The sequence below is a fragment of the Molothrus aeneus genome, chromosome 25, assembly GCF_037042795.1.
Source record: "Molothrus aeneus isolate 106 chromosome 25, BPBGC_Maene_1.0, whole genome shotgun sequence".
In the NCBI taxonomy this organism is placed as follows: domain Eukaryota; kingdom Metazoa; phylum Chordata; class Aves; order Passeriformes; family Icteridae; genus Molothrus; species Molothrus aeneus.
Window position 1 is genome coordinate 5,448,872 of NC_089670.1, and position 23,999 is coordinate 5,472,870.

At 46.6% G+C, this 23,999-nt stretch overlaps 2 protein-coding genes across 2 annotated transcripts; both read left to right on the forward strand.

Annotated features, from left to right (window-relative positions):
• The first annotated feature begins 5,445 nt into the window (after positions 1–5,445).
• On the forward strand, positions 5,446–15,982 carry JPT1 (Jupiter microtubule associated homolog 1). The gene is made up of 5 exons (XM_066565720.1): positions 5,446–5,586; positions 8,131–8,270; positions 8,933–9,030; positions 10,928–10,955; positions 15,022–15,982. The coding sequence occupies exons 1-5, from the start codon at positions 5,531–5,533 to the stop codon at positions 15,168–15,170; spliced, it is 471 nt and encodes a 156-aa protein (XP_066421817.1). The 5' UTR covers positions 5,446–5,530; the 3' UTR covers positions 15,171–15,982.
• A 733-nt stretch (positions 15,983–16,715) lies between these two features.
• On the forward strand, positions 16,716–23,916 carry NT5C (5', 3'-nucleotidase, cytosolic). Its single transcript, XM_066565657.1, has 5 exons — positions 16,716–17,146; positions 22,355–22,455; positions 22,540–22,600; positions 23,361–23,475; positions 23,555–23,916. The coding sequence occupies exons 1-5, from the start codon at positions 16,868–16,870 to the stop codon at positions 23,695–23,697; spliced, it is 699 nt and encodes a 232-aa protein (XP_066421754.1). The 5' UTR covers positions 16,716–16,867; the 3' UTR covers positions 23,698–23,916.
• The last annotated feature ends 83 nt before the right edge of the window (positions 23,917–23,999 follow it).

Genomic DNA, 23,999 nt, shown 5'->3' on the forward strand with positions numbered 1-23,999 from the left:
GCCTTGTACTTTTTATTTCCTGAGGCAACAGAAGTCAAGTGATGGGTACTGAAGAGCTTTTAAAAACAATGTCTTCATTTCCTGAATTAGTCGAGTGTTACTTCATCTCTCATGAACTTATGTGCAGCATTCACCTACATTCTTCCACTTTTCATCTTTCTGCTGTTACCTGGGCTTGCTTATGTTCCTGAAATGATTCCTCTAACAATGCTGAATGGTGTTACATTAGGTGGTGACCTCAGCCAAAAAGTGTCAAATAGTCTTTTCTGATATAGTTTCTTGTTTTTTAATGTGATCACAAAAACATCTCAACTTCAGTGACTTAGTTCCTCAACAGCCTCAAATGTTGAATTTCCATTAGTGTAGCAAACTAATGTTGGCTGGTTTCTGATTCTGGTTCTGATACATAACACGTTGGTGTAACAGTAATGCAGAAATACAGTCCTTTTTTTTAAAAAAAAAAGAAAATTAGCTCTCTTTTTGCATGGTCTTGCAAATACTCTCTTAATGTCAGAACTTGTTTTTGTCTGTGCTGCTCCTGTGGTGCTACAGATTTACCTGTGGATTCCTGATTGCCAGAACCCTCTGTGGTTTTACTGTGACAGCCTCTTAGGGAAGCTGCTGCTGGGGATGATGATTTGGAAGTGGTATGGAGTACAAGGATATGGACAATTTGAATCAACTTATTTGGAGTACACTTCGCTGCTTGGCTTGGTTTGTGGCAGTTCCTAGGTTTACACTGGTAGCCACCTGGACTTCTGGAAGTCCACTTGTTGGAGGATAAAGGAAAACTGGGCAAAGAGGTCTTGTCAGGCTAGTTGGGAGGTAAGTTCTTCATGTTTTATTAAACAGCGGGGATCTTTCAAGAGCCTGGGAAAATTACATTATTACCCACAATTTTCAAATAATGTGTTCTAAAGTGATTGTCATGCAATTTAGTTACTATTTCTCCCATGGTTTTTAAATGAAAAAGGATGGAGTAAGTATAATTGTTTCCAGTCCCCTGGTGAGTTCTGGTGGATGGCTGGACTCCTTCAGCCTGTGCTGGGGTTTTAGTCTCTCAAATGAGTTGTGAACATGACCAGTTATTTAAAAATAGGTTACCAAAATTCTATCAGGCACCTTAAGTAAGGTAATTTTATTCGTGTGCAGGGGGAGATAATGACAGATGGAAATCACAGCTGGTTTGGGCAGTTGACACCTGAAAATCAATGCCTTTGTTTGTCTGCACAGTGGGGATCACAGGCACCCCAGGGGGCTCCTGTGGGGTCAGTGGTAACTGGCCTGAGGTGTTGATTCAAAAGAAGATGAGGAGTGCAAGGCTGCTCTGACATGGAATCTACCAGGCTGCCAGGACTGTAAGGAAATACTCCAAGTGGTAACATGAGAGAGATTCTTGTGCTGGCATATGGAGGTGTTTTTAACAAAAGAAAAATCCCTGAAGTAACACTAAGATAATTGCTGCTTCAAGATAACTGCAATATCAGAACAGAGACAGCATCTCTGCAAGGGTTAAGGTCAAAGCAAGTTGGTTTTCCAGCAGGAATTTTCCTTTCTAGTACCTTCACTTCGTTACTTCCGAGTCAGTGTAATGTAAGTGCTGTCATTTGCCCGGTGGATGCTGGTTCTATTGTATCTCTTACTGCAACATTAATGAAAAGGCATAATGTGACTGGCTGAAAGAGAGGAGACTTCCTAGGCTTCAGCCAGCTGGAAGTAACTGAATTTCTAAGGAACAGCAATTTGTTTTGAAAGCTAAAGATGAAAAGATGCCTCCTTGGTCATCACGTGAACAATAAATCCAAGTATTTTTCTTAGAATTTTAGGTAGTGGCCTCTTCTCAGTACGTGTGTGTCAGCTGCTGTGATGGACTCTTGTGGAGTATTAATCTAAAAGCATTTACATAACTTGGATTATCATTAATTATATTAGCGCAATTAATGCATTTAATTCTCTGGTTTATTGAAGTTTGTTCATTCTGCCTGTAATGACTTTCCAGACAATGTGTTCTGACAGGGAATAATCAATAGTTTAGTTTGTCTTGCTTTTTTAGGACTTAGTGGCAGAAGGAATTGGTGGTACAGCACTTCTCCTGGGTGAATTGGGATGTAGGAGTGTGAGGATAAATGGAAGATGGAATTTTGATCCCTGTTCTCTGTTTTGATTGACTTCCAAGATGCTCAGTTCCAGGGGTTTCCTGGTTTCTTCCCTAGCAGCATGGGAAGGTGATCTTACTGTAACATGGAGGTGTTGGGAGCCCCACCTGGTCTTTATGGAATGGTTGAAGTCCCTTTAAGGGGAAGAGTTTTCCCTTGTCCTGGAAGGATTTCAGTTTGCATGGGAGGGGCGAGGTGGGGCAGGTGGTGCTGTGGAAGGGTGGTGCTGTGCTGGCTGTCAGCAGAGATCCCAGAAGGGAAGGCCACAGGTGCTGGAGAAGGACAAGGGTTGTGGGTGAGTCAGGAGCTGCAGTGGGAATGGGGACTGTGGGAAGAACTGTAGGTTTAAACAATCCCTGTATGTGGATGACTGTGGAGTACTGGGGAAAGGCTAAGGTGGTGGAAGCCCAACTAAGCAAATAGAGTTTCTCCTTTGGAAAGGAATATTTTCTCAGGGAAACATGGATGCAAAAGAGATACCCTTTGTGGTGAATTTTGTGCTGATTTTGGTGGCTTAGATCTCCCCCTTTCAGCACCCAGTACATGGATCCCATCAAAGCACATCTGATGCCTGCAAGGGCTCTTGAAGGATTACCTGAATAAGAAAACTTGATTGTTCAAGAAAACTGAAACAAAACAAGACTGGGCCATTGACTTCCCCTTCCAGCAATCCCTGTAAGGATTTCCCAGTAAGGAGGAACACTTTGGAATGCATGACCAGGCTTGGTGGTGTTGGATGTCCAGACAGGAACAGCAGCATGAGTTGGCCACTCTGTTTTTTGTGTCATTCAGAGCTCTGAGAGGAGTCTGGGCACTGTGGTGCAATTCCCCATCCCAAACAATGACAGGCTGTTGGGAACTTTTCCTGAAGATGTAGAGAGGTACCAGAGCAACTTTCACAACTCTTGCAAACAACAGCATCAGCTCTGTGGGACAAACCATTGGATCTGTAGGATCCACATTCCACTGAACCTCCATGCATCGCTCCACATGCAAAAAAATCTGACAGGACAAATCCAGCTGTGGCAAGGATTGTTTATTAGCTGGCATTTCAGCTGTGAATGAAATGGGGCAAAAGAAAACTGAGTCAAACCCTCATTTTTTGCGCTTGGAATAAAGAAGGGGTTCTCTCTGTGACAGCCATAACTAGCAGAGACTGGCACAGGAGGATGACCAAGCTGAGGCTTTTCTCAGATCACTGGTATCTCTCCTTGCCTAACCCTTGCATTTCCTGGAGTCTTGTTCAGACTTCCAGAATGCACAATGCATTGTGCATTCCTTGCTGGTGGAATTTCAACAACAGGTGGAATTGTTTGGTGTCTGAGTCTTCCAGACAGCTGCTGAGAATTGTTCTGGTCAAGTGTCATCATCCTGTGATGGACTGTAAGCTGAGTTTCTGTAGCCATCTTCATAAACTCTCCGTCTTGTAATGGATGAATAATCAGAAAAGCAGCTTTTATTTAAGGTCCACCCTGCAGCCAGGCCTGTGAGACATCAGTGGGGCCCCTTGGAAACACTTAAGGTTTAGAATTCTAAAACTCAGTGTGAAAACTGGCTGTGTTATAGGGAACGGGTTTTTCTTCATCCTGACTTTAAAAAGTGGCTTTGTGTGTGTCTCAGGGGTACAAATTAAAGAGTAAAATCCTGTGGCTTTGAATAAGAAGCATTTAGATGACAAAATACTTCTGCAAGTTCCTGAGAGAGCAGATGTTTACCTGTGTGCAGGTATCATTTGACTTCTTAATGCCCAAGCCTAAGGGATAATAGAATTAAAACAACTGTGTCATGTTACTTAAAATTTCCCTTTAATCTATCTCTAAAAAAATGTGATGCAACAGAGAATTCCCTGGGGATCTAAATAGTGGCTGGAGCTTTAAAAAAAAAACAAAGCAGGATTTTTCAAAATGGATCCTAGATTAGAAAAAATAATACATTGGTCCTGTGTGTGTACATTTAACAGTTCTTATCTTTCATTATATGTGTTAATATTAAGGCTGGTGTTTAATTCAGATGCTGGGTGACTCATGTTAAGCATAGAGAGATGTAACACAATCCTTGTGTTCTCCAGACCAAAAAAATACTTTTCTTTAGAAAGTGTTTTGGGGGTATTAAGGGCTGTTATTAGTGGAAACTGGGGGGGAGCTGGAAAATATGGATTTTCTTTCCCCTTTCTTCCTCCTTTATGCAGGTGCTCATTGAAATAACATTGCTGATGCCTAGGTTTTGGAGTAAAAGGTGATCAGGGAGGCATCTGTGTCTGTGGAAGTTTCAGGGAGCCCCCAGTCAGTAAGTCAAAGGTGGACGTGACAGATGGGTCAGCAGCCAACCTGTGGTGGTTTAGTCTGTCCTGTGAGTTTTGTGCTGGGGCTGGAGGGAGATGCACGACCCAAAATTTGCAGCCTTGTGAGCAGCACTGCTGGGCCTTGTACTCCAGCTGCACTAGCCGTGCTGGAACTCAATTTTCATGCAATAATCCAAAATAATAAATTGCAGGTTATTTTACTCCGCCATGATTTTTGAGGTGTTGGCGTTCCCCACCAGGCCTGTGGCCCTGCAGGCCCTGGGCTGTGTCCCAGCCCTTCTCAGATCCAACACCTAAAGCCAGCACAGCCTTGTGCCAACCCGTCCCGCACCGCCCTGGCCTCGGTGCGGTTCATTCTTGGAGCTGCTCCATGACAGCTCTGAGGCACCTGCGGGCCCTTTGCGGGCCAGGTACGGCAATCTGTGTGATGGAGCCGGGCCTTGCGCGGCCAGGGGGGTGCCAGGGGTGGGTTTGGTGGCGCGACGGCCGCTTCGGTGGCGTGTCCTGGGCGGTGTCTGTGGGGACAGGAGCCATGCGGAGCTCGCGGAAGCAGCGACGGGACACTCGCACCTCCCGGACCTCCCACACTGCCCGGCCCGGCCCGGCCCGGCCCAGCCCAGCCCCTCCCGCGGCCCGTCAGAGGGGCAGCGCCGCGGGGACTTTTGTCTGGCCTCAGGTGCGGCTGAGCCAATCACAGCTCGCCGGCGATGAACGACGGCTCTTCCGCCAATCACCAACAGCAGGTGCCACCGCCCACAGCCAATCACCGCAGAGCAGACGTAGTGCTTCACCAATGGGCTTTTAGCGGTGAGGCAAGGCGCCTCGGAATAGACAGGGGGACGGGGCAAGTGGGAGAATGGCAGGGCGCTGTCCAATAAGAGCTCGCGACTGCATTTGAACCGCCCAATGAGAAGGCCGAAGGTGGGCAAGGCTTGCGGTGTGTATAAAAGTTGGGGCGGTGCGGGCGGCGGCCGCAGTTGTCACCGGTAGCGGTAGGGGCGGTGGGCAGGAGCAGCTCTGTCCCCGGGACCGTCACTGTACAGAGCCCTTCCGTTGCTCCGACCCCTCCGCCATGACCACCACGGCCACGTTCTCGGGCATGGACCCCAATGGCAGGAACAGCTCCAGGTCTGCGGGGGCCTCGAGGGCCGCTGGGACCCAGAGGGCGGTGGGGCTGGGGGTCCCGGGGAAGGCATTTCCGGAGCGGTCCTGGGGCGGGGGCTCCGGCCGGGCCGGGGCTGTGGGCATGCGGTTCCTCCCGGCCTCTCCCGGGCGGGCCGGCCGGAGGCGGGGGCGACCGCGCCCACCCGGGTGGGCTGCGTGGGCATCCCGGGGCCGCTCCGTGCCCGGGGGAGGGAGGTGCGGGAGCTGCCGAGACCCGCCCGGGCTGCTCGGTGCGGCCCCGCCGCCACCGCCGAACAAAGAAGGGAGGCGACTCCCCGCCTCGCCGCGCAGCCACGGCGCGGGGGCGGGGGGCACCGCGCCCCTCCGCCCGCCTGTCTCCCCCCATCGCCGCGGCCCCCGCGCCCCTCGGCCCCGCGAAGCCGCCGCGAGCTGGGTGGGGCCGGGCGGGCTCCATTGTCTGCGCTGCCCGGCCCCCCTGCCCGTCCCGCTCTGCTGGGGGGGTTCGTTCCCGTTCGGTCCGCGGGCTGCCGGTGCTCGGGGCCGGGGCCGCCCGTTCCCTCGGGCCGCGGCCCCGCTCCCGGGGGCGACCCGCGGCTGGAAGGGGCGGGGGCGAAGCGGAGCCTGTCTGCAAACAAAGAAAACTTGGCAGGTTGGTCTGGAGGAGATGCACCGCGCTGGGTCGGGCATCCGCGGTCTCGGCAGTGGCAGCTGGGGAGGATCGTGTCGTTTTCCACGCTATCGTGGCTTTTTTCAGTAAGGTTTTGGCCTGACAAAGCGGATGCTTCCTGTTCCCTTTTGGCGTTCCAGGGTGCTTTTTAAAGCGAAAAAAAATAAAAATCTTTACAGAGCTTGTTTCCAAACCTTTTGCCAGAGCTCTTCTTGGAGTATGGGTGGATTTTCGGTGGACATCGCTGGGTATCAGGTGGAATTTTAACAGCATTTCATTGCTTGAAGTGTTAAACATGGCTTTCATAAAGCAGATTACAGCATTTCGAGCCTGTGAGAGGCTTCTAATAAAATCTGTCAGCCTTTACGTGAGGCTGGTAAAAGGGATTGATTATTCATTTTTAACAGTTTGAGTGATGGATATTTTTTCCCCCTTCAGCTGCCTATCATTAAGTCTGGCAGTGGAAACTGCTGTGCCCTTAAGAGAGTACTGGTTTCACTGCTGTGGTAAAAAGAGGGGATCAAAGGTTTGGGAACAAGTCCTGCTTTGAACAGACTGTTCTTCAGATTAGTAACTGCAACAGCTATAACTACAAAAATAAACCTTCTATACGTTTCCTCAGAGAAAAAAGGATAAAGGAGTGATTCAAGACCATTACACGGCATCTTGATTCAGAAAAGAGACAAAACAAGTCACAATAAAACATACTCTCCAGTCTGCTGGGATCCTCCCATTAGCAGCTGAGCATTAGCAATTCTTAGAAAAATAATTTTAATAGGAAAAGTATTGTTCTGGTTATGTAACAGTAAATATCCACATCACACACCTTTAGGAATCTCCCTCGCCCTTGGGGTGTTTGAGCTCTGTAGGCTGGAGAAGCATTTTTGTGTTGCAGCTGGAATGTAACAGGCACAAATTCTCCCAAGATGTGAGTTGCACAATTGGACACACTCTTTGTGTTGAATTCCCAGGTTTGGAGCATTAACAAGCTGGGTACTGCTTTGTGTTCTAACTTTGATTTATTAAATTATTTGTTAAGAAGTGTGCGCCATCCTTAGTTTGTCCTAGTGTTCATTTTGGAGTATTGGAGGTCTTGAAGGCCCAAGAAGCCCCAGGTTCTATTGGTGTCCTCACATCTCTCTAGGAGTTTTGAAAGTTCTCACACACAGTTTTTTTCTCCTGGCTTTTGTCTGGCTTCTCCAGCTAACAAAAGATCTCCTGCTTATGAAAATAAGATCAGGAGGAGTTTATGTTTCAAGATTTATTTTGCTGCAGCTGTTCATTTTGGTTGGGTTCTGCAGGTTGGAAAGCAGACTGCAATCAAGCTCTTGAAGTACTGAGCCGGCTTCTTTTGTGTCTAAGAGCAGATTGTTAGATTTAGGTTACATATCTGGAGCTTTGTACACGCGTCTCTCCTAATAATAGTCAACTCCAAGCTGTTTAATATCAACTTTTACTTCTAGACCAGCAGCATGCTGCAGACTTGAGGGTTTTTTCCTGAGGAAACGAATCTAAATAAAGGCTGCAGCACCCAGCATCAGTGGTGCAACCAGTCCTTTGCTCTTTGCTGTGCAGCCAGTTTGATGATTAAAAATGAACCTTCCCAGGGTACTCTTAAAAAAGCTGGAATTTGATGTGCCCACATAGTTATTTTTATTTTTTATTTGGCTCATAGTGGTGGGAGCAGCCCTTGGCATGATACTGGATGGAACAAGGGCACAAGTAGAGCACGAGAGCATTTTATTTTTGTAAGTGCCGCTGAAGAGCAGTGGAGATACAGTGCCAGGCTGGAATTCTGGCAGGAGCTTACCTGGATGGTTGAAGTGATGTGGGGAGTGCAGCTGGGCTGGCACAGGCTGTAAAGCTGCCTCTCTCCACAGAGTGCTGCGTCCTCCTGGCGGCGGCTCCAACTTCTCCCTGGGCTTTGATGAGCCCAAGGAACAGCCTGTGAGGAGGAACAAAATGGCATCCAGCATCTTTGGAACTCCTGAGGAGAACCCACCTTCCTGGGCTAAAGCAGGTGAGGCTGTAGTGCTTTGTTTCCGCATCTGCTGTTGGGGATTCATTTTGTGGCTCAGCCTGATGCTGCTGGTGGCTGGTGTGGAAACCAGAGTTCCCTTCCTGCTTGGTACTTTGGGGTTATGAATGTCTGCTTGCAGAGAATTGTTTATTTCTCATTAATTTCTTCCAGAAGGGTTTATTTTATTTTATTTTATGCTATTTTATGTTATTTTATGCTATTTTATTTTATGTTATTTTATTTTATGTTAGGTTGCGAGCAGAGAATTGTATTTTGGATGCAGTTTCTCCAAGTTCAGTCACACAAGTGGACTTGTGTCTTACTGTTTGGAGTAGCACTGCTTGGTCTTGATTATTCAGAGGCAGTTTAGCCTCATGTTCTCACAGCTGGATTTAAGCTTTCCTTTCTGCAGAGCACTGCCGGTATGGGTGGCCTTGGTACCCCAAACTGCATCTGTTTAAATGACACTCTTGCTGCATGGGGTGCTGCTGTAAGACAATAATTTGTGAGGGATTATCTAAAGGACCAGGACTTTTTAGAATGGTAGAGCCCTAATTTCAAAGAAAAACCTCTCCCAAAGTACCGAAACCTGTGACTATTTATGATCTGTTTTCACATTAAGTTTATCTTGCAACCTGATTAGACTCAATCTCTGGTTGTAGGGGCTAAGCCAGGTGAAACCAGAGACAGTTGTGAATCCTCTGGACCACAAAGAACAAACTCAACTGAGGCAAACTGTGGAGACTTCATAGATCCCAAGGTCAGTACTTGACTACAAAAGAGCCTGATAATGGACAATTCACACTCTGTGTGGGATTGATTTATCACGGATGTTCACACAGTTGGAAGCATTGTAGGATTTGAATCCTTTCTCTCAAATTTGTTTTTTCACGGAGGTTCCCCTTTCCATCTGATACTCTTCCAGTATGCTCAGAAAGAAAGGGCTGGATTTTTCACAAGGACCACTTTGTAGAGCTCTTAACCCATCTCATTGCTGAGACAGTAATAAGGTGATGTGAAATCTAATTTCAGCTCTGTGTGTGATTGTGGGTTTAAACATTTCACAAACAACAGTTACTGCAGCAGACTCTGTGTGGGTCTGACAACAAACTTGGGTTCACATCCCAGCAAATTCTTACCTCAGTAGTTTTAGTACTTTTTTTGTTTTAATACTACCATCAGGTGTGTTATTTTCTATATAAACTCTTTACCTAGTAGCAATATGGAGCATAATTTATAGTGTTAGTGGTGTTAAGTAAAATTTGCTAGATGTGTAATTATATTTAATAGGAAAAACAGGGTTCTTTTGAAACACAGTAAATTCAGTAAAAAAATAGTAATTTGAACTTAGATCCCTAGGAATGTAGGCTAACCTGTATTTGCATGAACAAAGTGGAAAAAATAAATCTCGTTTAAAACTCTCCAGCCTTAGGTTTTCTGAAAAGAACTGGGTAGATAAATAATTATCTGAAATGTTGTAGCAGACACCTTTTATCTTGGGTTTTATCTTAGGTTTTATTTTGGGTTTTCATATCAAGCATCACAACCCATTTTTGTTACTAGTTGTAGCTTTAAGTCACAAAACTGTTCTTTGTTACAAAAAATGTCTTATTTCAATTTAGTGACTCTTGTTTCAAATATAAACGAATTAATTTTCTGTGGTATATTTTCAGCTTTAAATTTAACTGTTTAGTCTAATTCTTTCTAAATTGTTTTAAATACTGTGGTTAGCTTTGCAAACAGATTGTTCCCTTGTGGAATACTTTACTTTTGTGCAGTAATTCAGGTGCAAAAGCTGGAGACTTAAGGCAATACATTTGTGTCAGTTTCTGTGCTCTTTTTTAATCCCAATTTTTGCAGTTTCACTGTGTAATTAGCAATGCTAGATCTATGAAAGTTGATAAATCTGATGCCATTGGAAAGCCTTGGCTGCTGCTGGGAGACTCCTTATCTTTGTGTCAAGCTGCAGCCTGCAAACACATTCAGCATGTAAAGAATGTTGAACTGTTTATGTAGTGAAGGAAACTTCATCAGGGGAAAAAAGCTGATCTGTGTTTCACAAATGAAGTTAAATACCCTGGAAAGAACAAATGCTCTTGTCCTTGCCAACAGATAAATGTAAAGAGCTGCTCAGTAGAAAGCAGAGGATGCTCCACTCTTGCTTGTTGCTGTCAGTGTAATGTTTTTGCCCTTCCTGCTGAGCAGTGGGAATATTCTGGATCCTGTCAATGGTGCTTTATTTGGGATGCTCTGTACAATAAAGTGTTCTTACCCACCTCTGTCCTTCACTGTGGGAGTAACAAATGTGCCACGTGTCATCAGGATTACTCCAATATCTGTTTCAAATTCTAGAAGTATGTTAGGCAAATAAAGAACTGGTTAAATTATAAGTCAATCTCTAAGAAATGGTGCTTACAAATCCATTATTTCAATCTGCAGAATTATGAGTGCAGAGCCCACTGTGCCACTCTGGGATCTGTCCCTCAGAGCCTGTTGCTGCTCCAAAAGTGCCTCCCTGAGCCCGTGGCTCAGAATGTGGTTCCTCATAGAGCAGTGTGCCAGACACCATGGTCACACCATGGAGGAGTATCCACTCCATGGAATAGGAAAATGCTTTATGAAACATGAGATGTAACATGTTCCTCTCTCTTTTCTAGGGAGGAGATGTTGGTGGTGACATTTTTGGTGAGTAATTTCCTCGGACTCCTCTAGTAAAAGCCTGTTGCAGGTGGCTTTGCAGTAGAAGAAGATGTAGGATCTATAAATGGGATCATTTATTGGGAGAGAGGCAGCCTGGGGTTGTCCCTGGAACCCATCAAATCACCAAAGTGACCAGCTGCTTCACTGGAGTGTGGGCATGGAGGGAAGTGTGGAATGCTGTTGCTCATCAGGCTAAAAAGGAGAACTGTCCTGTTGGTTTATTTTGCTAGCAGCTGTTGGTGCCAAGATTTGTCTGAGTACTGGAAGGTAAGGTGGAGACTCCTGCAAAGAGTTCAGTGATTGAAAGGCCACGCTGCTGTTAGAGTTGCTTATAATTAAATAGGACAGTCAACATAATTGACTTTAGTTTAGCAGTTTCCTTCTTTCCCATTGTCTTCTGCTACAGCAAACTCCACATTCACAGGAAGAATCAAACCCAGCTACTGCTTTTGCAAGTATCTGTATTAACCAGCTCTTGACTTCCTGTTGCTTTTTAAATGCTGATTTTTGCCAAGGAAGTTGATCTGCATACTGCAAATCTCCTGTAAACAGGCATTTCCCCTTGAAGTGCTTTTTCTAGCTCTGAGGCTGGAAATGCCTCCTTTGCAAGATTCACTTTAGGAATATCTGACTTCCTGATGACAGGAATTCGTGTGTTGACTGCTGCTTTCCAAGTGCTACTTTCAACACCTTAGAGTGGTGGGACATCCCTGGGGCCATTAGCACTTCCATGTCCTGAAAAGACACTTGCTGGGAGGGGGGAGAGCTTTTCCAGAACATTTCCACTACCTCTGTGTCTAAAATAAGTATTGCCTCTCTAGCAGGCTGCTTCTAATCCAACTGGTACAGGCTCTAGGATTTCTTTCCCATGTCTGTCTGATCCTAATTAGCACTGTAGGCATCCAGTGTTGATGCCTTGAGTAGGAGGATGTGGTTTGCTAATAGAAGAAAACTGCTCTGAGGGCTCTGCTGCTTTTCCTGGTGTTTGTTTAAACCAGTTCCCACAGGGCAGAGGAGATCCCACAAACAGCAGGGAGGTGAGAATGGCTGAGATGCCAGGAAGCAGAAACAAGGCTGCCTGGGATCAGGACAGCTGGCTGAAATTCAGAGTGCAAAGTCAGGTATTCCTGACTTTTTTAAAAGTTCACATTTTCACACGTGTATTTGTCTTTTGGTTTGTTTCTGGCAAGTGACAGTGAAGAAAGTTCTTATCAAGGGTCAGGGGAAGCTATGCTGGGAGGTGGTTAAAAAGCAAGTGTTATGGAAGGTAACTGGGATTGTTTCTTGTTGTGGCCATGACTGAAAATTAATTTTTTGAAGGTGGCCAAGAAAATGGCAGGGAAAGGTTTGAATGTTAAACTTTCACTGATGGTACTTAGGAAGGAGTAGAAATTAATGCCTCCTGGAAATGGTGTGTGTGGCAGATACATGAACATCCTGATGGATTTTTAAATTAATTCCTACCATTGATTGCCTTGGGTATTGTAGCTGAGTGGAGCCCAGTCTCTGATCTGGATCTCCCTCCTCCCCTGGATTTTCCTGCTGTGGGATGGCAAACTTAGGCTGCTGAACATCCCACTGGCACACCTGGGACTTGTACTGGCCTTGTGCTGTCTGTGGGGTTGGGAAAGGAACAATGAACACCTCCAAGCAAAAGCTGTCTGCTGACAAGTTCACAGCACAACCAGATTCTTAATAGGTTTCTGTCATTAAAAGATGTTTAATCTTTTGAATGTGGAAATTATTTTCTGTATGTAACTGATTATAAAACTCCAAGTATGTGTCAGGTGGGATGTGTATATTTATTAATCAAGCCTGTCTAGGGTAAAAAAACCCACTTATTTTGCAGCAGGGCTCTTGTTTCCTCTTTGGGAGCTGTAGTTCCTTTCTGGGCATCAGAGTTCTCAGTGGCTTGCAGTGCACTGAGCAGGGAGCTGTTTCAGGAATTAGACCTTTTCTGAGAAGGGAGGAGCTTTAATATTTTATCTGATCCTGTTGGTTTTACCACTTCACTCATCAGGTTGGCAAACTTAGCTTGATTATGTGGGAAGTGCTAACGTTTATCAGCTACACAAGGAGCTACAGAAACTTCCCCCAAAGCCTCCTGTGCTGGTAATTCTTTTGTGATTCAGGGGCAGTGTGAGCTGAATGAATGTGAGCAGCCAAGGAGAACCAGGCAGTGTCTGAGTGTACATGACCCACAGGAAGGTGGAGCCTGGACCCTGCACAGTGCTGGGACTGTCCCCAGGCAGGGACATTCAGCCCTTGCTGACACAGCAACTACAGGAGCTTCAGGCTTAAAATGTGGTTTTAACCCAGCACAGCTGAAACAAACAGTTAATGAACACAGCAGAGGATCTCTAGTGGAGATTATTGCATGGGGACTGTGCTCAGATGCTGGAGTTCTTTGAGATTATTATAAGCATGGATATAGGGGGAGTTCAGTGGGGCAAAAGTTGGATTTTGGTGTTTCTGATAACATTTTGCATTGAAAAAAACAATCTGAGTTGACACAGGCTGTGAGGAAAGCTGCTGCTGGGGGTAGGAAGAATACGAGGCAAAGGGTAGGACTTAGTAATTACCTTTCAGGTGGGAAAAATGAGCTATGGGAGATGATGCTGGAGGTGGTTTTATTCAGTGCCTTTGTCTGTGACCTGGAAAAGGGTAATGAGCAGTGAAGTCTCCAGTTTTGTTGGTGATATTACCTTTTTCAAGTAGTCAAATTGTGCTGATGCTGGGAAAATCTCACTGCCATGAGGACTCAGCTAAATGAGGCAGGCAGGTATAAAGGCAGGATAATCCCTGTGTAAGCAAGTGTAAAGTAATGAATCTGGGGAGTGGCGGGGGGAAAGCCCCCAAAAACTAAACCATGGCAGCCTTGTGTTCAGCTCTGTGCTGTGGTGCTCCCAGGATCTGCCTTGAGTCCTTCCCCTTGAAATTCTTTGAGATGTTTGGAGGTGCCAGCAAAATACTGAATGTCATCAGGGAGGGGATGCAAAATTACTTACTTTTTCCTGTAAACAATGATAATACCCCCATATCTTGAATTTTGTGTACAGTCTTTGATACATGATGTGCAGGGTGTTGTAGTGGAGGTCACAGGGAAGGTGAAGATGAAGGGGTGCAGTGGCTGCTCTGTGAGGGGAGATTAAATAGTTGTGCCTGTTCAGTTTGAAGGAGAAGGCTTGAGGAGGAAAATTGGTCAAGATCTGCTAAATCATGAAGCTTAAGCTGAACGTGCAGCAGTTCTTTGAATTCTCCCAACCCAGAATTAGTGATCATGAGAGGAAAGAAAGGGGTCTGTTAAAAACAGGTGAGGTTCATCTTCACCACCAATATCAGGGGCTGCTTGGTGCTGATTTGGGCCTTTGGCTCGGAACTGCTCATGCTAACCTGTAAAAATGTGAGATGCTGTACTCAGTTGTCAACAGTGCAGATACGTTAGTTGTTTGCTCCAGTATCTAAAGTGCTTCCTGTGAAGAATTCCTTCTGTGCCCTGTCTTTACTTGTGGCTTGCTCAGAAGGATTTAAAATAAACTATCATGTGCTCTCCAGGGAGTGTACAATCAGAGCCTCCCCACGCATGGCTGTTCCCTGGTGTGTCCTGTGTGAAGCCTCAGAAGTGTGTCAGATCCTTTTCCCTCCAGTTAGGAAATTTGGGATGCAGTTTGAGCTCTTGCTGGTGCTGCTATGGCTCCCAGCACCTGCTCAGACCTGAGTAACAACGCCACAGTCACAACACTGTCTGATTATATGTAGAAGACTTAAGCCTTAAGCTGCTTGTCATTAAAAAAAATGAATTGCTGGTGTCCCCTAATGGCAGCTGGCTGAATGTGGCTCTTGCTGAGGGCCTGAGACTGAGCTGTAAGGCCTCAGATTTGATCTGAGAAACACTTCTGAGGGCTGAGTCTGCCCTGCCAGTGGGTGACAGCATTGGAGTGTGTCCGTACCCCTGGACAAATCTGACAGGAGCTGAGCTTCCGTCTGAGCCAGCCAAACATCTGGCTCTCATCATCCACATCAAACACTTTAAAAGCTTCTTTTCTTCTAGAAAACACTGAGGCTGATGTAGAAGCTGCCCCAGGTCAGAGTGAAGAAAAGTCCCTGCCTGCTGCACCTGTTCCTAGCCCAGTAGCACCAGCACCTGCACCCTCCAGGAGAAATCCACCCGGTGGCAAGTCCAGCCTAGTGCTCGGTTAAACCTTTCCCTTCCTGACTGTTTTGAACTTGTGTCTGTTTTCTTTCCCCCATGCTTGTGAACTGCACAACTTGAGCCTGACTGTACATCTCAAATTTCTTTCATTAAAAAGAAGCACTTTATGTACTCCATCTTTTTTTGAAATTAAAGGGTTTTTTTCCACTTCTGTCCTGTGTTTCCCCCAGATCTACTGGAAGTGACATGAGTGTTTTCTAGTGATAGACTTGAGGGAAAGCTTTATGAAGTATTGTAATGTAATTCAAAGGAGAGTAGCTTGGTTCTAAGTGTGCTTAGAGGGTTTTTGTACTGAGATTTTTTTTTAGAACCCCTTAGCTTTACAAGGGTCTAGAATCCTGGTTAACCAGGCCAGCAAACAATCAGCAAGAGCAGTCCCTTCCTCCGCATGTGGGATTTAGGTATCGAAAAGTCTTCATTGACTGCATGTGGTAAATGCCTTGAGCCCTGTTGTGCCATATAAATCATTAAGTGGTTAATGTACACCATGCTGCCTTTAAAAACAAAATAAATCTTGATACTGGACTACTATGACACAGGGTCTGTGCCAAATAGAGGGCTGATGACCAGAGCCACCTGGCCTAGTGCTGGGAAGGGGCTGATTCAGACTTTATTCAGTAAAGGTGGAGTGGATCATATAAATAAGAATTACAGGGCATTTTTTTTACAACTGACTCAATGCTGTGCATGATCATGCTGGTGCTTGACCATGAGGTGAAAATCTCATCCTTTAAAGTGTGTGTTGTAATTTCACAAAGCTGGATTGTTGCTTAAAAGTAAATAATATAGAAATTTTGAAGCAGCGTTTCCTGTGTGGGTTTTATTTCACGGGTTTGGTTTTGCTTTGTTCTCAGCTGTCCTTGTCTCAGCCAACCTTCCCTGCTCTAACAAAGGAGAGTTCTTACACCTGGCTTGAGGTCACCACCATATATGCTGACTTCCCCTGAAGAGAAAATCTTCTCTTTTCATTTTTGGCTTTTAGATCAGAGAACTGTGGAATATGGCTTGATATATCATTACGGTTTACCCAAAACACTGTTTTTTCTCAAGAAAACTGAGAAAAGTTTATTTTCCTCATTAAAAAGAAAAAAACCAGAAGACCCTAAAGATGGAGAGGGTGGAATTGAGACCAAACCATGAAGTTCTCTGCTGTTCTGGAAGGGCTCTGCTGCCCAATAAGCAACAGCAGAGCATCCCTATGGAGCTGCTGTGTTTTATGGTGCTTTTTCCACCCTTCTGTGGGAAGAACTGGTGCCTGAAAGCACCCTGGCTTTCCAGACCACCGCTGGAGAAGCCCTGCCCTGGGGTGCTGAACCTACCGAAGTGGATTTGCTGTGACCTGCTCCTGCTGTCCTCCATCGGGGGGGGTTCCCTGTAGCTGATGTGCCCCGTGCCCTGCACCGACTGCACAGAGAGCACAGGGAATAGCCCGTACATTAATATTTCCTTTGCAAGCCTCGTGCCCAGGGGAGCTTGTTAATGCTCCCTGATGGATCAGAAGATGGTTCAGCGCTGCTGAGGCTCCGCTGTGCTCCTTTCTCCTCGGGCCGGGGACCTGGCAGCGCCACCGCGGGGTTCCGAGGGGTGGCGAGGGTGGCTTTTGTGGGCTTTTGCTCTATTCCCGCTGGAGCCCAGCCCTGTTCCCACGCGGGGCTGCCCTCGGGGCCTTCGGCCCCGCCCCTTCATGCATATTCACGTAGCTAATATGCATATGCATGAGCGCTCTAGCCGTGCCGGACCGGGGGCGCTGCGGGAGCGGCGAGCGGGCTCCGGGCTCGGCATGGGCAGCGCGGCCGGGCCGCTGCGGGTGCTGCTGGACATGGACGGGGTCCTGGCCGACTTCGAGGGCGCCGTGCTGCGGGAATTCCGCGCCCGCTTCCCGGCGGAGCCGCGCGTGGAGCTGGAGGAGCGCCGGGGCTTCTCGGTGCGGGAGCAGTACCGCAGCCTGCGGGAGGACCTGGCGGTGAGTGCGGCTGCGGGGCCAGCACAGCCTCCCCACCCCGCTGGAAACCTCTCCCTGCCCGCCGGGCTCTGCAAAGCTCAGCGTGGGACCAGAGTTTTTTAAAAAAAACCCTTAAATTACCTGCAGGTTTTTTTTGTCTAGATGGGGTTTGTTTAAGGAATATTCAAGCAATAAATCATGTTTGTTTATGTAATTAATAACCGAATTCATGCCTACTCACTGTATTTACAGGTTCCTAGTTCCAGGAACTTTTGACCATCAATAGTCATCGATCAGAACTCTGGCAGTTTGGAGCCTGTGGAAATGCTGACTGGATCCAACACTCCTGTCTATCAGCCAGTGGCAGGAGCCTGCACTTTTCTGTAGGACAGGAGGGAAATGAAATTGTCATTTCTTAGTAGTAAAAAACCCCAGGGTCAGTACATGATCTTAAAATGAGCAATAAACTTCTAGGGAAAGTGTTCAGCAAGCCTGGATCAGCATCTGTTCCATTTCCTTACAGAGTCCTCAACTGTCCTGTGGTGACCAGAAGGAAGGGTGAAGTCTGGATGTACAGTATTTGTAATTTTGTCTTGCAGATCTCTCTGTTACTCATTCACTCATTAGCAAGCATTAAAAATAGCAGCAGTTTGCATGGATGGAGGGTGTTCCACCAGCTTTCTCCTGCTATTCCTGATCTCTTACTTGCTGTGCACTCAGCTTGTCAGGGCATGCAGAGGGAATATGGATACAGGATTTCATTCTGTACAAACTCAGATAGAACACATATAGTTCTTGTCCTGCTGTGGAGCAGTGTGAGGATGTGCAGAGCGCTCAGGGAGCTTTAAGTTATTGTTCTGCTGCAAAGCAAGAGCAAGAACATGAGTAGGTAAAGAAGAAGATGCTTCAGTGAATGGTTTGATGGCAGAATTTCTACACACACATCCCTCTGTAAAGGGCTGGCTATCCTGGAAGAAGTCACTGATTATCAGTGCACAAATTAAGGCTGCATGAAACACAAAACTAGAAATATTGTGAATCCAGACTTCACCCTTCCTTCTGGTCACCACAGGCCAGTCAAGTTCCTTACAGGACTCTAAGGAAACTGCTGATCCAGGCTGTGCTGAACACTTTCCCTGAGAAAGTAGTTGCTCATTTTAAGATCCTGTACTGGGCCTGGGAGTTTTTTACTGCTAAGAAATGACAATTCACATTCATTTCACTTCTCTTCCATAGTGAGGTAAAGGCTCCTGCATCAGAGTAAGGGGCAGGAGTGCTGGATCCAGTCAGCATTTCCACAGGGTCCAAACTGCCAGAGTTCAGATCAATGACTGTTGATGGTCAAAAGTTACTGGAAGCAGAAACCTGTAAATATAGTCAGTAGACATAAATTTGGCTACTACATTGAATAAACAAACATGATTTTTTTGTTTAAATGAGTATTCTTTAATCAAATCCTGTGAACAACAACAAAAAAAGTTGCAAGTAATTCAAGGGGTCATGACTTTTTATTTTTTTCTTTTTTGGAAGGCCTACAATCTGATCTATGAGAAAATTGCCCTTTGTTCTATTTCTGGAATCCTCATTCCCTAATTTGGCTCATGCTCATCCTGTTCCTCCCCAGACCTTAGGTGTGGCAATGAAATAACCAGATAACTGGTTTGGATCCCAGCACACCAGCAGTGGCAGAAAGCTCTTATCTTGCTGTTCTAGCCTGACTTCCTAAGGAAATAAGCTTTATGGAGCTGTGCTGTGTGTCTGTCTCCTTCAGTAATCTGGAGCTTTGGGCTGGTTCAGGTATCTTTGGCAGAACAATAAAGTTATAGTTTTAAAGATGTGAGGCTCCTTTGGGTTTTATGTAAATCCCATCCATTTAAAAACAGAGTCCTTGTTTGTTCTGCTATGGCTCTACAGAGTGTCTGTGGGACAGGAGAATCCCTGGGGAAAGTCTCTCCTTGGCTCCAGCTTCAGGGAAAGCTTTGGCAGGAGCCAGCAGCCCACACAGGGCAGTTTGTGGGGCCATGAGTCCATGCAGGGAAGTGGAGCCTGCAGTTTGTCAGTGCTGAAAGGAGGGGGTCAGCTGGACATGAGGAGGTCAGCTGGACACCAGGGTGTCTCTTTGTGGCAGGTGTCAGCTGTGTCTGTCCATGAACTTCCAGGGTGTGGGATATTCTCATGGCAGGGCCTGGGAAGTGCTGTGATGACGATTTATGCATCACCTCTTGTCGCAGACATCTTTTTGTGAAAATCCTTTCTTAGGATTTTTTCCCTTCTGAGGAGCTGAGGCCTCAGAAACAAAATGTAAACAATGGTTGTCTGCTGCTGTGGAATGCAACAGGTGGATCCATGATTGGGCTCCTGTGGATGTTTGGATTTGGTGACCAGTCACAGCAGAGCTGGCTCTCGCTCTCTGTCCGAGCCAGCTGCCTTTGTTATCATTCTTTTCCATTCTATTCTTAGCTAGCTTCTGAGAGGAAACCTTTCCTTCTATTTCTTTTTAGTATAGTTATAATGTAATATATATATATCATAAAATAATAAATCAAGCCTTCTGAACATGGAGTCAACATTCTCGTCTCTCCCCTCATTCAAGAACCCCTGTGACCACTGTCACAACCTCTTCCTGAGTGGTGTTCATGCTTAGCTGGTGCTGAGCAGCTCCCCCTTGAAACTTAAGTCATTACTTTGTTTTTGTTTCTGTTTTGATTGCAAGTTGATCATTAATTCCGCACTGTAAATCCATTTTATTTAGAAGGACTTCTAATCCATTTAATTTTGTTGAAGATTTTTTCACTGCACTTGCCTACCTCCCCTCCTGTGTGCATGGCCATTTTGTTGGTGGGGATTTATCCCCATGTTTCTTGACCCCAGGCAGTTTCAAGAAAAGGATTCGACATCCCCACCAGTGGTAAAAATTTCTGGAATTATTTTGAAGCCCTGCAAACGGGAAAGCATAGGGACAGATGTAGTCCCGCCAGTTTTGTATCCAAATTGTTATCTTACTAACGGAAGTTAAAAGGAAACATTCAGCATTGGTGGCATGAACGTGAGGAAGGAAAATGGTTTTACTTTCTTTTTCTAGTCACTTTTTTATGAGAGGAAATGGCTTCTGGTTCCAAGAGTCATCAAATCAAATTTCTTTCTCCAACAAAGCCAGACTTTTTTGTGATGTGGTGGAAACTTGCCAGTTTCTGGTGTCTTGCTGAAGGATAAAAGAGCTTTCAGACATGAGCCCCAAGTCTGTAATTCAATCTCCTTGGAAGAGCTCCAGGGAATTGTTGCTGGGATCAGGGAGGCTTTGCATGGAAACAGAGATCCGGGCAGATCTGATTGCCATGTCTGAACCTAGACAGGCTGCTTAACCTCTTCTGATCAGCATGTGAAATCAGGCAGTGCTTCCAGCTTTCTGGCTGTTGATTTATGAGTATTTGTAGGTGATGATAACTGAGTGAGCTTCAGGATCTGGGAGTTTGGCTTAACACTCACTCTTCCTCACCGCTGCTTAATTGAAATGGGTTTTTGTTGCTGTTCCACTGGTGATATAGAGCAAGGAGACCTTCAGCTGGAGTCTAAAGAGCTGGACACTTCTAAGCAAAGGCTGCAGCCTGCCTTTGAAGAATACTAAACAAGAATTAAGAATTTTCCAAATTGTTCAGTGGCATGGGAATGTATGACTTCGATGCTTGTGGAATAATGCTGCTTTGCCACCTCTGAATTTCACTGTGACCCCAAGGAAGTTAAGATTTGTGTGTTTCAGGGTAAAGAGATACTGGAAGCTTAACCTCTCTGTCTGAAGGTGAAACTTAGGCCTGGAAGGGGCCTCAGCCCTCGGTGCTGCTGTGGGTCCTTTGCCATGATGGGATGTGGGATAAGGAATGGGAAAACCCCTCAGCTGTGACCTGCTGTGAAACAATCATTTAACACAGGCCACTGAATAGGTCAGGGAGCAATTCTTAAAATTAACTAACCAGAGCTGGATTCAAACCAGTAAATTTTCTAATAATAAAAGGCATGAAAATGTCTTACCAGTAAAAATTAAGAAGAAAAGGGACTGGAAGGACACTCCTAGCTGGAAATTGCCCTGGAAATACTGCTCTTCCTTTCAGAGATTAAAGATACCACTGTACTGTATCATATTAAATACTTTTTTGTCCCATTTTTGGCTACATTAGCCTGGGATAACATTGCTCCTCCAGAAATATTGTTTCTTTTCTATTTACATTCCCTTAAAAATGATTCTACCTTTCAAGCTAACCTCCTTCACCACCTGTTTATCATTAACTTCCTCTCTGGTTCGTGTGGCATCCCACCTGCCTGTATGGAAGGCAAGTTTACACTGAGAGCAGGTGCAGACGCAAAAGGGATAAAGCCCTTTTAATCACAGAGCTCAGCCCAGTGCTGAGCCAGAGAGGGGAGCAGTGTCCCACAGCACCCTCAAACCCAGCTCAGATGGGGTTCATGGGGTGCACAGATCACCTCTCACAGAGCCAAAAGTTCTTGGGGAAGCACAGGGATCACCTGTGAACTTCTTGCTGCAGTCTCAGACTCTTTGGAGCAGATTTTCACCAGCCCATGACCTCAGGGGAACAGCTCCATCCAGGCTGGAGCCAAGGCCGCCTGCTCCTTCAACAATATTTGAAGTAGGTGGTTGAACATCAAAAAGCAACAGACATGGAGCTTTCCCAGTGCTCTCATCCTCATCTTTCCCTCTTGCTGAAGGGATTCTCCCCAGGTGTGGCTGTGCTGGTCTGGCCATTGGCACGGTCACCTCTGTACCCTGTTTGCTCTGAAGGAGAAGGAGGCTGATGGGCAGTGCCTCTGTCTGCCCACCCCTCCCCAGTGAATTCCTGAGCCCTCAGCTAATCTCAGCCAAATGTGACAGAGGAGGAGAAGCCTCGAATTTGTTCCTTTGGTTTTCATCAGAGCCAGCTGAAAGACACCTGCTGGGAAGGGGTGGGGTGGGAGTTCTGTATCCCTCAGCCCCCCAGAGACTCCAGTGGGTTGGGGCTGGTTGTGGGAGCAAAGCCAGGCCAGGGGCAGCTCTGCCTCCTCATGAGCCACCAGAAAGTGACTTCTCCTTGTGTGTCCAAGCTGGACCTTTCCCAGAACACAAAGGTGAGAAATTTTATAATTCACTGCTGGGGGGAAGCACCAGGCTGTTACACAGGGGTGACTGGAGGGTGCTGTGATAGAGCACAACCACTGCTCATGGTCCTCTGTCTCCTGCAGGCCAAGGTAGCCAGTGTCTATGAGTCACCTGGCTTCTTCCTAAGCTTGGACCCAATTCCAGGAGCCCTGGAAGCTGTGCAGGAGATGCTCCACATGCAGGAGTAAGGACACTTTGCACCCTGCAGCCCTTTTCCAGGATCTAACACACTTTCCCCTGACTGCTAACAAAGGCTGTTTCTTTTCAGTACTGAGGTCTTCATTTGCACGAGCCCTCTCCGGAAATATGAGCACTGCATCGTGGAAAAGGTGGGAGAGAATTGTTTTTATTGTGTTTAATGCTGCTTTTGCAAGGCTTTGCTGTTTCATATTACCCAAGTTGGAACTACTCCTTTCTAGAGACAGTAGCTGCTCTAGCTGCCAGGCTTCCCTCAATCCCTGTCTGAGGGATAGGTTCTCACACACAGAGCAGTAACTCAGGACAGGGAATCTCCAAGTGCCACATGGTGCCAGAATTGCTGTGGAGCACATGAGCCCTGGGCTCTTGAGGCTGGGCTGGGACCAGCTGTGTCAGCAGGTGACAGCAAAGGAACTGTTGTAGTGTGATCCACAGGGATGGGGTATTCCCAGGGGATTCTACTCTGGAGAACCACCAACCAACAAAACCTACTTCAGTCTAAATCTGGAGCCTGAGATGTCCCAGAAGAGGTCAGTGCTGTGTGGAGGAGGCTGTAGTGTTGGAATAAATCCTTTTTCCCTGTGGTACAAGAATGGAAGGGGGGACTTTGATCACTAGAATGACTTAGATGGGTCCAACCCATGTGCTCTGGGCAAGCAGCCAGTGCTCACAAATTCAACAGCTGGGCACAGCCAGGGCAGTGCTGAGTGAAGGCTGTCACACAAACAGGTTTAATCAGCATCCTGGGCTGCAGCCAGTCTCCATGTGGGGATTCCTAGACACAGATAAGGTTTACAGGGGGAAGAAATTGCTCTATTAGGGCTGGTCTGACAGGAGTGATGTGCAAACTGAGAGCACAGCAGGATTTTCTCCTGTTCCTTGTCTCTGCAGTATAAGTGGGTAGAGAAACACTTGGGACCCGAGTTTGTGGAGCGGATTATTCTGACCCGAGACAAGACTGTGGTGGCTGCTGACCTGCTGTTTGATGACAAGGACACCATCCAAGGTTTGAACAGCATTTCCATGGTTGGCTGCTGGCTGGGGAGCTGATTTGAGATGATTCCAGCTTTTCCCCCTTCCCACAGGTGTGGAGCCGAACCCGAGCTGGGAGCACATCCTGTTCACCTGCTGCCACAACAGGCACCTCCAGCTGCCAGCCCCGCGCCGGTGCCTGCATTCCTGGGCCGACGACTGGAAGGCCATCCTGGAAAGCAAGCGCAGGCAGTAGTCCAGGAAGGGGATGCCGTGCTCTTCCCACTGCCAGGAAACAACCAGCCCACCCCCTGCCATGCCCAGGAGGCACCGTCACTGCAGGGATCAGCCAGAGAAGAAATGAGCTGCTCCTGTCAGACACAGCGCTCTGGGTTTCTGGAAGATTGCTCTGCACTTTTAATCTCTGTAGTGTTTTGAATATTTGCTGTTGGAGAAGAGAAACTATAAACTACAAGCAGCTGTGGTTGGATTTTTGTGTGTGTTTAACCTCACTCCTGTTTGGTTTGTGCTCTCTGGGGGCAGAGGGGAGAGAAAAAG

Excerpts from the sequence above, each read along its gene's own strand:
- JPT1 (XM_066565720.1), top strand. The coding sequence starts at position 5,531 with ATGACCACCACGGCCACGTTCTCGGGCATGGACCCCAATGGCAGGAAC. Across the intron at positions 8,271-8,932 it reads ACCTTCCTGGGCTAAAGCAG|GGGCTAAGCCAGGTGAAACC; the intron begins GTGAGGCTGTAG and ends CTCTGGTTGTAG. Across the intron at positions 9,031-10,927 it reads GAGACTTCATAGATCCCAAG|GGAGGAGATGTTGGTGGTGA; the intron begins GTCAGTACTTGA and ends TCTCTTTTCTAG.
- NT5C (XM_066565657.1), top strand. The coding sequence starts at position 16,868 with ATGCATATTCACGTAGCTAATATGCATATGCATGAGCGCTCTAGCCGT. Across the intron at positions 22,456-22,539 it reads GAGATGCTCCACATGCAGGA|TACTGAGGTCTTCATTTGCA; the intron begins GTAAGGACACTT and ends GTTTCTTTTCAG. Across the intron at positions 23,476-23,554 it reads TGACAAGGACACCATCCAAG|GTGTGGAGCCGAACCCGAGC; the intron begins GTTTGAACAGCA and ends CCCTTCCCACAG.